This window comes from Nyctereutes procyonoides, unplaced genomic scaffold (genome assembly GCF_905146905.1).
Source record: "Nyctereutes procyonoides isolate TBG_1078 unplaced genomic scaffold, NYPRO_anot_genome, whole genome shotgun sequence".
Classification (NCBI taxonomy): Eukaryota; Metazoa; Chordata; class Mammalia; order Carnivora; family Canidae; genus Nyctereutes; species Nyctereutes procyonoides.
Genome location: NW_026575134.1, coordinates 16,849,526 through 16,863,342, shown reverse-complemented (window position 1 = coordinate 16,863,342; position 13,817 = coordinate 16,849,526). Strand labels below are relative to the sequence as shown.

The 13,817-nt window shown below is 40.5% G+C and overlaps 2 protein-coding genes across 2 annotated transcripts in view; one reads left to right on the top strand and one right to left on the bottom strand.

Moving 5' to 3' along the window:
- FBXL13 (F-box and leucine rich repeat protein 13) overlaps window positions 1–13,817 on the bottom strand; it is a 204,839-nt gene that overhangs the window by 103,146 nt on the left and 87,876 nt on the right. The window contains exon 10 of the mRNA XM_055301082.1: window positions 202–254. Within this exon, the coding sequence (XP_055157057.1) occupies window positions 202–254 (53 nt within the window). The remainder of the gene's footprint in view (window positions 1–201; window positions 255–13,817) is intronic.
- The window catches only part of LRRC17 (leucine rich repeat containing 17), a 29,159-nt gene that overhangs the window by 12,644 nt on the left and 2,698 nt on the right, over window positions 1–13,817 (top strand). The window contains exons 2-3 of the mRNA XM_055301083.1: window positions 2,618–3,437; window positions 12,054–12,209. Coding sequence (XP_055157058.1) covers window positions 2,705–3,437; window positions 12,054–12,209 — 889 coding nt within the window. The 5' untranslated portion in view covers window positions 2,618–2,704. The remainder of the gene's footprint in view (window positions 1–2,617; window positions 3,438–12,053; window positions 12,210–13,817) is intronic.

Here is a 13,817-nt window from a genome sequence, read left to right as displayed (position 1 = left end):
AGCTACAGGATTAATAATAAATAGCATTATACAAACAGGATAAAATTTCTTGCCAATGTTTAACATACTTTGCTTTTTTACACATTTGATCCTAAATGAGCTCACAGGCATGTATTCTGGCAAAATCTCTGTGTATTGGCACTCCAATATAGCAAGTCTGAATCTATATAAATAACAGTAAAATAAGTTTCATATACTCACTGTGAGTGTTGGGCAGTCAGAGACATTCAGCTCTTGCAGATTTCTACAGAGGCCTAAATCAAACAGGTTAAACATCACTAAACAACATAGTGCAAATGTTTAAACTTAAAATTTTTCTTCCTACATTCAATGCAATGTATTCATTAGAAAATAAACAAAAACCTTGGCAAGTAACTTGTTCTAAGTATATGCTCCTTTTCCCAGAAAACTGATTTATTTTGGCTTTAAAATTAAAATTTATACACATGTTTATTATCATTTAAGGATTACAGAAGAAAGGGGGGAAAAAGGAAAACACTACTTTGGGAAAAATAGTATATATTTAGAGCTTTTAGCTGGGAGGAAAACCAACCTGCTTTTTTTGTGGCATGACTTTTTGTACATTTTTTCATTTTTGTCTTCTTTTATCATTTTATTATAAAAATTTTCAAACACAGAAAAGTTGAAAGACTTGAAGAATTGTACAATGAATATACCTAGATTTTATTTATATTCCACTGTATTTGCTTTTCTCACATATTCACCTAATAACATCTGCCCTTCAATCCATTTTATTTTGTATGCATTTTAAAGTAAGTTACAGGCATCAGCAAATGTCCCCTCATACGTCAGCATGAATATTATAAATAATTCAGCATGCATTATAATTAACAAAATATTTATGATTCGTTTAAATTAGATTCACGTACAATGTACAGTGAATTACAGACAGGGAAGTGGAGCATCAGAAAGGCCAAGTGGCTGATTAACTCTGGGACCAGAGGCAACTGCCCAACTTATGGTCTTGCATGAAAGATGACACATGTATGCAAAGAGCTAGAGAGCCAAGTGTTATATATTCAGCACCCTGGGTCTAGACTGATAGGAAGTGAAACTCCAAATCAGAGACAGAAAAGAAGTATCTAGGGGAGAGGACACAAAACAGTAAAGGGGAGGAATGCTTGAGGCAAAGGGAGGGAAGTCATTCTCAGTGGGGGAGACCCCCATCAAGCAGGAACACTCCCGGCAAGGGGGTGATCCTGGCATTCACACTGCTACCATGAACAGAAAACACATTTGCTGCTCATAACCACTTAGTTCCACAATAATAACAACAGAAATGTTATTAATTATAAATCAAGTTTGAGCATTTCTTCCTTTGCCAAGAATTAGGACTGTGTCCCAAGTAATAAATGCAAACCAAAAATCACTTTCAGAATTTAAAAATGAAAACAATTCTTTGCAATGTGCAGATCTTAGAAGTCATCAGTAATACATAGGAAGGAAGAAAAGAGAGTCTCAAAACAATGTCTAACAAAATTGATGATATTACTTTTATAGAATAAAAGTCAGTAATTCATGCATCCAACAAATGTTTACCAAGAGCCCTCTACGTGCCAGAGATTCTACAGATGCTAGAAATACAGCAGTGAATAAAACAGACAAAAATCCCTGCCCTTGGGGAGTTCACATCCTAGTTGGGGGAGACTGACAGCAAACAAAAGAAGTAACATATCTACTTTGACGGATGGTGATAAGTAGCATGGAGCAAAATAAAACAAAAAAAGGGGGTAGAGAGTGGCTAGCAAGTGGGAAGAGATGCACTTTAAACAGAGTGGTCAGAGAAGGCTTTGCTAAGGTGACATCCAAGCCAACATGTGCAAGATTTGACAAGGCCTGTGCAGTATACTTCCAGCATTTCTGGATCTCACATTGAATATGGTTGGTTAATGGGGAGATAGTACAGGGGGAAAAAAAAAAAAAGCTTGGGAGGACCTAGTCATTGCACACCTACTTTTTTTTTTTTTTTTCCACACCTCAAGGCTGTAAGAAGAATCCCCTTAACTTCTTGAATCCACTGTTTCACTCTTCCTACTGCTAAGCCCTAACACAGCCAGGTGCTTTTCCTAGACTGGCCCTGGGCAGAGTCTCAGGCGCCTGAGCCTGTCTCCTCCTGGCAGCAGTGCTTCCTGCGAGGCATCCATGCCCCACTTCACAGATGCAGGAGAGGGCGTTCGGTAAGTAGCCTGAGGTCACACAGTGAAGCCAGCAGGAGAGGCTTCCATCCAACCCAGGGCCCCAAGGTGCAGCCACCAAAGCAGGCGGGCGGGAGGGGGCACCGTTCAGGCTGGGCCTTTATTCATTGCAATGTCTTTGCTTTGAAAAGAAAAAAAAAAATATATATATAATATATATATATTTATATATATATTTATATATAAATATATATATACTCATTGAGGTGATCATCTCACAACATATGCAAAAGTCGAATCATCATGTCATACCCACGTCATCAGGTCATATGCTGTCATACATCATGACGTCAGCCGTCAATCACACCCCCGTACGGTACGAATGTAAGGGAAGCCACGTGTTTGTGAGACTGCTCAGGGTCGGGCACCCCAGGTTCACAGTGTTTTCTCGCACGGCCTAGGGACTGCGGTGCACGTGCGCGGGGTCTCGGAGCGCCCAGGAAGCCGTCGGTCCGTCCGTCCAGGCCCGGGGCCAGCTGGATGTCAGGATGCGCGCGGTCGCCCTGGTGATGCTGCTCGGCCTCTGCGAGGCGGCGGAGCTCCGCAAGGCCAGCCCGGGGGGCGCCCGGGGCCGGGCGGGGGGCGCCCGGGGGGGCTCGGGGCCCCCCTGCGAGGCCTACACGTACCTCCACGAGAAGTACTTGGACTGTCAGGAGAGGAAACTGGTTTACGTGCAGCCCGACTGGCCTCCGGATCTGCTGCACATGCTGCTGGCCAGGAACAAGATCCGCATACTGAAGGACAAGATGTTTTCCAGGTTTAAGAGGCTGAAAACCCTGGATCTGCAGCAGAACGAGATCTCCAAGATTGAGAGCGAGGCCTTCTTTGGTTTAAATAAACTGACCACCCTGCTGCTGCAGCACAACCGCCTGCGAGTCCTGACGGAGGAAGTGTTCCTTTACACGCCTCTCCTGGGCTACCTGCGCCTCTACGACAACCCCTGGCACTGCACTTGTGAGATGGAGACCCTAATTTCAATGTTGCAGATCCCAAGAAACCGGAACTTGGGGAACTACGCCAAGTGCGAAAGCCCACATGAGCTAAAAAACAAAAAACTGCGGCAGATAAAACCTGAACAGTTGTGCGATGAAGAGGAAAGGGAACAATTAGACCCGAAACCCCAAGTGTCCGGGAGGCCCCCAGTCATCAAGCCCGAGGTGGACTCTTCTCTTTGCTACAATTACGTGTTTCCCATACAAACACTGGACTGCAAACGGAAAGGTCTGTAAGTTTCTTAGTTTTTCATTTTCATGGGCGATTAAAAAAAAAATGATCTCTGAATCTTATAACCCCCACCCTACACCCCAACGTGCCTGGGGTTTCTGGTGCGACTTCCCCCAGAAATCTTTCCCCGGGGACCATGGAATTTACTCCAAGCTTTTCCAGGGTTCAGACTCCAAGTGATTGGTGATTGCGGGCCAGTAGAGTTGCTTAGGAAAGGCAGCCCCTTGGGTCCTACTCTGAATTTGCTAATCAAAAGCTGTGGCTGTCAAGAATCTCCTTTTCTTATATCACAGCGTAATAGAATTTAGGTAAACAAGGGGTATAAAAACAGGTCCAAATGCTCTCTATATAATGTGGCTGAAAGCAAAAACATGGCATGCATTCGTGGGGAAATTACCTCAAGGAGGATCATGTGTAAACGGAGACAGGTGACAGGACCACGAGAGAGGGGCAGGGTGGGATGTAGTGACCACCAGTGTCTGTACTTCTAAGAATTGGTGTCAAGGTTTTAATACATGCTTGCTAACATCTTGTATCTTCCCTGTTCCCAAATTAAAACCAAAAAATATTGAAAGAACTAAATTGAAAATATTTAATCCAAGAATTATGAACTCTTTCCAGAATACTTCTTCCTGAAAAATCTTTGCTGGGTTTTATTGTCCCACGCAGTCTTGCTCTGATACTGTTGTGCAGGGTCTCCATATACAGGATTAATTTACGAAATAAGAAAATGGGAACTTTCAGTAATGGTCTTGATGGGTTAGTGAAGACGTTCTCAAAGTGTGGTCTGGGACCTGCTAATCCACCCGGGACAACTGTTCTGTGGGACAGTGTCTGCTGCATTTCTGCATGGATTGATGACTTATACGTAATATTCAATTAAAGCTAGATGTCATTGAATTAGGGTCACATCAGAGCAAGGTGCTATTTCTTCCACTTAGGAGGTTTTGCTTTGTTTCATTTCTTTAAGAACAGAAAGAGAAGGTTAAGAGCAACCCAGAGACTTTGGCTCCTTTCGGGGGAACCATAGGCAGGAATTAGTTGAGCCCGAAGCAGCAGGCAACCTGAACCAGGAGAAAATGTGTTCATTTATCAGCAAATAAGTGCCCAAGCCTTGCCCCCTCTCCCAGACTCCAGAGGGGGGACCTGGTTAGAGCACATCACAGCCATGTGACCTGGAAAGGTAAACAGCAAGGCTAAGATTTGAACCTTGGCCTGCCTAATCTTGCCGTCCTCCTTAATCTGATCATGTTTAACCAAAAAACTGCCTCAACAGTAGAAGCATCAAAGAATTCCAGATAAGTCAGCTTATGCCATTTCTCCACAACCAGATTGGGTAGAATTTCCCTGACACTGTTGCACTGAGTACTTAGTGCCCCATGCTGAAGAGCATGTTGTACTAGGAAGGCCTTTGGGATGCTTAGGTTAGAAGCTTAAATTATATATTCAAGAAACTAATACAAAGCTACTAACCCTAGACTTGATTTAGAAAAATTATATGAAAAAAAAAAGAAAAATTACATGAATACAACAGAGGCTCTCCCCTCAAGCTAAAGTTAATTCGCACTTGCTACGTCAGGTGATAAGGAGAAAATACTTACAGTTAGGTTCATTGATTAAGAAAAATGCCATTAAGTGCAGCCTGAGTGGCTCAGCGGTTTAGCGCCGCCTTCAGCCCAGGGCCTAATCCTGGAGACCCGGGATCGAGCCCCACGTCAGGCTCCCTGCATGGAGCCTGCTTCTCCCTCTGCCTGTGTCTCTGCCTCTCTCTCTCTCTCTCTCTCTCTCTCTCTCTCATTAATAAATAAATAAAATCTTTAAAAAATGCCATTAACACAAAATTGAAGACCTATAGCTAAATTACACTGTAATTTAAGAATAAATAACACGGAGGCACTTGGGTGGCTCAGTCGGTTAGGCGTTGCCTCTCGATCTCAGGGTTGTGAGCTCAAGCCTGGGCTCCACCCTGGATGTGGAGGCTACTTTAAAAAAAATAATATGGGGGCAGCCCCGGTGGCTCAGTGGTTTAGCGCCGCCTTCAGCCCAGGGCCTGATCCTGGAGACCCGGGATCGGGTCCCACGTCAGGCTCCCTGCATGGAGCCTGCTTCTCCCTCTGCCTGTGTCTCTACCTCTCTCTCTCTCTCTCTCTTTGTGTCTCATGAGTAAATAAATAAAATCATAAAAAATAAAATTTAAAAAAAAATAAAAAATAAAAAAATAAAAATAAAAAAATAATATGAAGGGAAATATCTTCCTCTTTTATGGCTTTATTGCTCTTTGCCATTTCCCTTCACAATGAGGCTATTTCTGCCTTTTCTTATTTTCCATGATATTTTTGCCTCATTTTCTTTTGGCAAACATCAGCTTATAAAAACAGATACATTTAAATTTTTTTTTCTTTCCTCAATTTACTGTTGTCTAAATGCAACTTCCAGGTATGTCCCATAAATTAGGAGGGCAGATAATGTCCCTTGTTTTAAAATATACATTTATATACTGGAAATAATATAAAGCTTCATGGCATACACACTTTATAACACTGGCTCATCCATGAAAGGACAACTCAAGTTCCTCCAAACGATAATGACTACATAAATCAGAGAACAGACCTTTCAGATTACAAAATGAAGGGTAGTTTTGTCTTTAAATATCAATATAAATTGCTTTCACTATGGTTGATATAAACCTGTTGATTCAGTTGATTGTTTATTTTTCATCATGGTGTATTGTTGATTCCCAGAAGTTTAAAGGCAATGGTCTTAGCTCTTAAACCTCTTACTCCCAGGTAAGTGCCTGGTACAGGGCCATATGCTTTAGACTGATGATAATAACGGAAGTGCTGGGGATCCCTGGGTGACTCAGCAGTTTAGCGCCTGCCTTCAGCTCAGGGCATGATCCTGGACTCTCAGGATTGAGTCCCACATCAGGCTCCCTGGATGGAGCCTGCTTCTCCCTCTGCCCGTGTCTTTGCTTTTCTCTCTCTCTCTCTCTCTGTCTTTCATAAATAAATAAATAACATCTTAAAAAAATAAAATCAAATAATGGAAGTGCTTTCTTCTCTTGCGAAAGCAGTAATTTAAACAACCTTTAGAAATAAAAATACATAGAATTAAAAATCATGGCTAGAATTCAAGTATGACAATCTGAATTTAATCTACTATAATTTTCCTTATTCCATTCTATAAATAAATAACAAATGTCAAATGTGAAGAATCCCTGCCAAAGTATAGTGATACTTTTGTTTATGTGCCACATGTTAGATACTATGTAGAATCCAAAGAAGCCTAAAACCTGCTATTAAAAGTAGATCTCATTAGTGAATAAGAGCTGTCAACTGAATGCTCCGTGTGCCTAAGACATAGCAGTTTATGTGCATTATGTAATTTCCTCTTCATAATCTTCAAAGAGCACTGTTATTATTCTCATAAAGGAGGGAACTAAGGTACACAAGTTAAGTTGCCCTTCTAAGGTCACAGAGGCAGTCCCCAAGCCATTGACCTCCATGCAATATCATATCTTGTTTCAAGATTCTATGTATATCTGTTAACCAAGAAAAATGTATAAAAGCGTTCTGGGTGCTTTCTCCCAGTACTGACTCTCCTCTTAGGCTCTGTACAATATACCATGTACATGAAGACACATAGGAAACCCAAATACAGATTCTCCTAACTCAGGAGTTGTGCCTTCCCAGCTGGCAGACGATGGGTACCCAATATGTGCCAGTTTGACCACATAGACCTCAAAGATCACTAATTTTGCCTTAAACATTGGACAGCAAGAAAAAGAAATAGTAGCTTTACTCACTGGGGGACAGGCACTTGGCCAACAAAATTTAGTCTTTCAAAGGGAATAAATGTGACCTTAGTTGAAAGGCATGTTTATGCCATATTGAGGTAAATGGATTTGCCAAAAATACATGAAAGTGAAAGTTGAAAACTGCATTTAAGCTTCGTATTTACCAGAATAATTTACAATTTTTCAGGATTCATTTTACTTCTAATGAATTAGGGCCAGGGAAAATTATGCAGGTAAATTGCTCTCAGTTGTCTCTGAAGTTAATTTCACTGCTAGTCTGAGCAATAATTAAGTTTTTATTTGCAAAATTGGGGTCATTTATGGCTCTTTGCCTTCAAAGTAGTTCTGACACTGCTGACAACTAAGATAGCCCACTAGATGGGAACTTCCATGGAGAAAAGTTTCCAGTTCACTCAAACTCAGCAGGTTTTGGTTGGGGAGTCATAAGACTTGTCAAGGGTAAATGAGGCATTTTTTTGAGTGTTTACCAAGAATCTTAAGTAGCAGCAAATAACTACATGGTGCCTGGTCTAGAAATGGGGGCATTATGCACCAAATTTGACTTGTGGCCTGAGGGAATTTGTATTTAATCTTTATCAAAGACACACACACTTAACATTGATATTTGCGATTCTCATTGAAGTCTAAAAGAACTAAAGAACTGTTCTTACTCATCAGTGTAACAAATAAGATTTTTCCATGTTTTTCTAAGCCAAACCAGTAAAGGCTCTGGGTTACATTTCCTGGTTTTACTTGTGGATCCTATTTTTACCCTATTTTTACTGCTGACAATGCCAAAGTTGGTTCTGCAATTCATAGTCCCTTTCCAGCATCCACAGGCCTGTCACGCTGCTTAAACTGGGTTTCCGGGAGTTCTCATAAACATTTTTTTCTACCCATTTATTTGTGGTTTACCCACTTCAGCTTGTTCTACAGTGGTTGTTTGGGAGGTCTCTGTCACCCACCACATGTCCAACCCAGCAAACAAGTCCTGATAAAGAGCCTGCTTTCCAGAACCTAGGAGATACTGCCTGTGGTGGCAAGTCCTTAATGGCTTCATTGGATCTTAATGAGGACTTGAGCTTTTATTCATAGTGCGAGGGGAACAATGGGAGGATTTTACCCTGTGGAGGATTGGAAGCCATCAGGGAAAATGACATAATCTATGTTTAGACAGTATCTCATGGGCTTAGGACTCTTTGGAGGATAATCCAGACAAGAGCTGATGGTGGCTTAGACCAATATGGTAGCTACCAGTGGAGGAACTAGAAAGAGAAGAGATCTTGGGTATTTTGAAATAAACTCTATTCCGCTCTTAAAAGCTCTCTAAAAAGATGCCACAGACATTTTCAATAATTATTCCAAACATTTAATGTCTTTGATCTGTCCTCAGTTGTCTCCATGGTTTTTAATTATTGCTGGGATCTCCACCTCCTTGTTTACATGTAGGACCCAAGAGAGAATATAACTCTCCCGTCAGGGTCTTAATGATCCTCAAGGGAGGATTACTATGCCGTTGCAATATTATAATAAATTCAAGTCTTAAAATCTTTCACTTTTCAATATATTGGCAGACAAAATTCTAGGCCAAACAGAACAATGACTTACCAAAGGACAAAAATAAGATCACTCCATATTTTATTTTTTTTATTTTAATTTTTTATTTAAAAAAATTATTTATCTGAGACAGAGAGAGAACAAACAAGGGGAGCTGCAGAGGGAAAGGGAGAAGCAGGCTCCCCACTCGGCAGGGACCCAGATGTGGGACTCGATCCCAGGACCCTGGGATCATTACCTGAGCCAAAGATGCTTAACTGATTGAGCCACCCAGGTGCCCCAGATCATATTTTAAAAGGATTTTTTTAAATTTTTATTTAATTATGATAGTCACACACAGAGAGAGAGAGAGAGAGAGAGAGAGGCAGAGACACAGGCAGAGGGAGAAGCAGGCTCCATGCACCGGGAGCCGGACGTGGGATTCGATCCCGGGTCTCCAGGATCGCGCCCTGGGCCAAAGTCAGGCGCTAAACCGCTGCGCCACCCAGGGATCCCTAAAAGGATTTTTATTATAAGAATCCTTAGTATTCTTAAATCATTAAACTCAACATTTAATGAGCTTTTATTATATATTTACAATATATTATCTGTTGCTGACTGTGATGAGCCACCCCAAAACTTAGTGGCTTGAAATAATACACATTTATTGTCTCACAGTTTCTGTGGGTGAGGAAACCACACATGGCTTAGCTGGGTCCTCTGCTTCCAGATCTATCACAGGGCTACAACCAGTGTATTGAGCAAGACTCATGCCTGTGGACTCATCTGAAGGCTCAACTGGGAAAGACTCTTCTTCCAAGCTCATATGGCCATTGGCAGAATTCAGTTCCTCAAGGGTTGTTGAATTGAGGGCCTGAGTTCCTTGCTGGCTGTTTCCCAGAAGCCACCCTTAATTCACAGGCCTCTCTGACATGACAGCTCACTTCATCAAATTCAGCAGAAAAGAGTCTGCTGGCAAAACAAAAGTCATAATTTCTTGTAACCTAATTGTGGAAGTGACATCCCATCACATTTGCTGAATTCTGTTGTTGGAAACAAGTCACTAGATTTAGGCCATACTCAAGGGGAGGGGTTGACACAAGGACATACGTATCAGTAGGGAAGAGCACTGAGAGCCATTTTATTTTATTTTTTAAAGATTTATTTATTTATTCTCAGAGAGAGAGAGAGAGAGAGAGAGAGAGGCAGAGACACAGGCAGAGGGAGAAGCAGGCTCCACACAGGGAGCCCAACATGGGATTTGATCCTAGGTCTCCAGGATCATACCTGGGGCTGAAGGCGGCAGTAAACTGCTGAGCCACCTGGGCTACCCGAGAGCCATTTTAGAAGCTCTCTGCCACATACCATTATTTATTTAGGATATATTAGGCATTGTTCTAAGCCTCCACCATGAAGCTTCTATGGTGGGCAGGAGACAACAATGAAAGCCATCAGTAAAATGTATACTAAAGCAGGTAAAGGTAGTATTAATGTTATTGCCCAGAAAACTGGGCGATGTCATTTTAAATATAGAGCTAGGAAAGTTTCATGACCACCCCAATATATTGACTCCACCTCAGTTCTCCCACATTCCAACTTTACCCTTTGCCAGGCTTGAGGATTCTAAGGAAAATGGGACAACATGAGTGAAGCAGAAAGGTACCAGGAACAAACAGGCAGCAGAGCATAGTGGTTGGAAGTATATATTCTGAAGCTACAGCATATGTGTTTAAATCCTAGGACTATGACTTGGGGCAAATTGTATCCAGTTTCCTCATCGGTAAAATGAAAATAATAATAGTACTTAGCCCATGGGGTTCTTGTCACTTAATACTTGTTAGAACACTTAGAACAGTTCCTACACATAGATATCAAGATACTGAGATCCCATCCAGGAGAGAAATCAAATTTAGCAATAATGAGGATACTAAAGAAGGAACTACCAATACTATTCCATGTGAGACCATGGGTTCTGAGTGTCAAGAGAGGGAAAAAATAAGCCTGAGTCTTTATGGAAGTAAAGATATTATGAGATAAGAAGTCCTAAATACCAGAGCTTTTTCTCTCTCTCTCTCTCTTTTTTTTTTTTTTTTTACTATTTTGAAGAAATTCTTAGCAATTCAATTATTCTGTACCAAAAAGGGTATTATGGATAAATGGATACTCCCTTTTATAAGCTTATTTTACTCTACAGAGTTCAGTTCAACAGACTTTATTCAGAAAGCCTTTGGGCCATGCTATTTCTTGGGTGTCAGTTAATCTAGACATTTTATTGTGTCTAGTTTTCTTTTGCGGAAATAGTTTTGTCTTTTCAGTTTTCCCTTGTCCTACATAAAATTAAACCTCAGAATATTTTGCTAAAGATTAAGAGAAAGGACAAATATTACGCTAAAATATAAAATAAACACAACTTTTTGAAGCATGATTTAAAGAGAAACAAATATTAAAGACAAATTAGGTGAACCCTGATTTCCTATTAACCTGTGAAAAATAACCCAGACTCCTCTACCAGAGGCTCTTTCTATAGAAGCAGTAACAGTAATACCAGTATTTTTGTTCCTGAGGTATCCAGTAATCTAGGAGTGGTGGAGTATAAGCTAAATCACAAGGATTCAGGGGATGTGGTGATGAGGAAGCAGGAGCAAGTGAAGACTACGCTTTCTCAAATTTTAGCATCCAAGGAAAGGAGCAATAAGATAGCAGCTTGAGGACCATTAAGGTCAAAAGCGTTTTGTTCCTTTTTTAGGGTGGAGAGACCTGAGCTTCTTTGTTGCCAGAAGGAACAGAAGAAGAGGGATGAAATGAAAATACAACAAAGAGGCAGTAGTTAAATAGTGAAAACCCGTAGAGTGGGTGGGAAGGGATTGGAAGGGGACACACATAGACTAGTTTGGTTGGCTTCATTTCCTTTCAGGTTCTTAATTTTTTTTCTAAAGCTTCCCAGGTGCTTCAAAAGGACAGCCAAGAGGGAGCCCCACTGCCTCACTTGACCAGGCCAAGACGCAGTGCCTACTGTCCTCTTGATTTCTTGATGCCACCTGTAGGACATTTCTCTGAAGAGCTCAGCAAAGAGTGATGGCCGTTCCTCTAAGTGTGACCTCCTGGTTCACAGGGCTTTGGTGGAATTCAGACTTTCTAAGTCTTGTTCACGCCAGCATTCTCTGCTTTAGATAATCCCATTCCCCATTAAGAGCTAACTCTTCTACAACAGGTGGAAGAATGACAGAGAATGTGGGGAGAGGGGAAAACCTCAATAACCGGAATGTTATTCATTTTTCCAGAGCTAAAGAAAGTTCCGAAAAACATCCCTCCAGATATTGTTAAACTTGACTTGTCATACAATAAAATCAACCAACTTCGACCCAAGGAATTCGAAGATGTTCATGAGCTAAGAAAATTAAACCTCAGCAGCAATGGCATTGAATTCATTGATCCTGGTAAGTTCCACAGAATAGCCCTTTAAGTGGGTAATGGGGATGCTCTGATTTTTTTTCTTATGACAACATTTGTAGTAAATGCAATTTAGTTAAAAAAAAAAAAGTCTAAATAATAAAAGGTTTAAACACCATGCCTAAATTAGAACTTGTTTGGTACTCAGAAAAATATTAACCAAAATGTTGCTTTATGAAGGATGTAATACTATATATTACTAAGCAAGTTATTCAGTTGTTCCAAATAAAAGTGTTTTGTAGAATAGATTTTAAAAATAAGAATACATGGTCAGTAATATGTTAATGAACATTATAGTGATTTTTAAAAGGAAATTCAGATTTGGCATTTTCTTTGCTGTCCATTAAGTTCAAACTTGTTTAAGGCAAGACTTTAACAACTTGTTTAAAGTAAACTTGAGGGAATGGGGTGCCTGGGTGACTTAGCTGCTTAAGCCTCTGCCTTGGGCTCCGGCCCTGGTATCGAGCCCTGTGTCAGGGTCCCTGCTCTGTGGGGAGTCCACTTCTCCCTTTTGGCCTGCCCCTCTCCCTGCTCGCGCTCATTCTCTCTCTCTCTCTCTCTCTCAAATAAATAAAATATTAAAAAATAAATAAATAATGAATAAAAAAACCTTGAGGAGCATGTTAGTGAAGTATGCAACTCTCGATCTTGGGTTGTGAGTTCGAGCCCCAATTTGGGTGTGGCAATTACTAAAAATAAATAAACAAAACTGAAAAACGTAATAAAGTAAACTTGGAACAATCTGCTAAGCACCAAGCTCATAAATTAAGATAAAATGTGCTCAAGCCAGAGCCAGATGTATTTTATCTAATCCTAGATCCAGATTAATTTTTTTTCATCCTTCAAAGCTCTTCCCCATTTGCTAGTAATAAGCAAAGCCTCTGGTGAAAACGAGTGTGGTACATTAAAGAAACACACTGGATTTGGAAAGAACTGAGAATTACTGCAATATTGATCAGATTTGTAACATACTTAACATACATGCCTTCATAGTGCTAATTCAATTTGAAAAATCCTTTCTATAGTGCAAAATGGGTTTGTTTTATTTCTAGTGGTATTTTTCCCTCATCAGTTATGAAATTCCCATAATTGCAAGGATTCCTTTACTATCCTTGAGATCTCCTGAAGGCCTCTTAGACTTGTTTGCCTGGTGTGCTTTCCTTGCTGACACATGAGATGAACTCTTGTTACCAGCAATAGCATTATTTTCTTTCTCCTTTGTTCAATTCAGTCCCAAGAAAATATTTTCTACATTAACAAATATGTGTTGAGCACCTACCAAATGCCAACCACATTCTTGATATGTCTTTTGGAACAACAACAAAAAATTATCTCAGCTCTTTAATAAGTCAAAATGACCTAAAGAAGTTTTAAAATAAGAGACCTTCAGGATGCCCTCCCTACTGGTGCAGTTGGTAGAGCATGCGACTCTGGATGTCAGTGTTGTGAGTTCAAGTCCCATATTGGGCATAGGGCCTACTAATTTTTAAAAAAATAATAATAATTAAAATTAAAATAAATAAATAAATTAAATTAAAGACCTTCTATGTTTCAGGACCAATGAGATGAAACAGTACCCAAGTAGAATTAGTTAA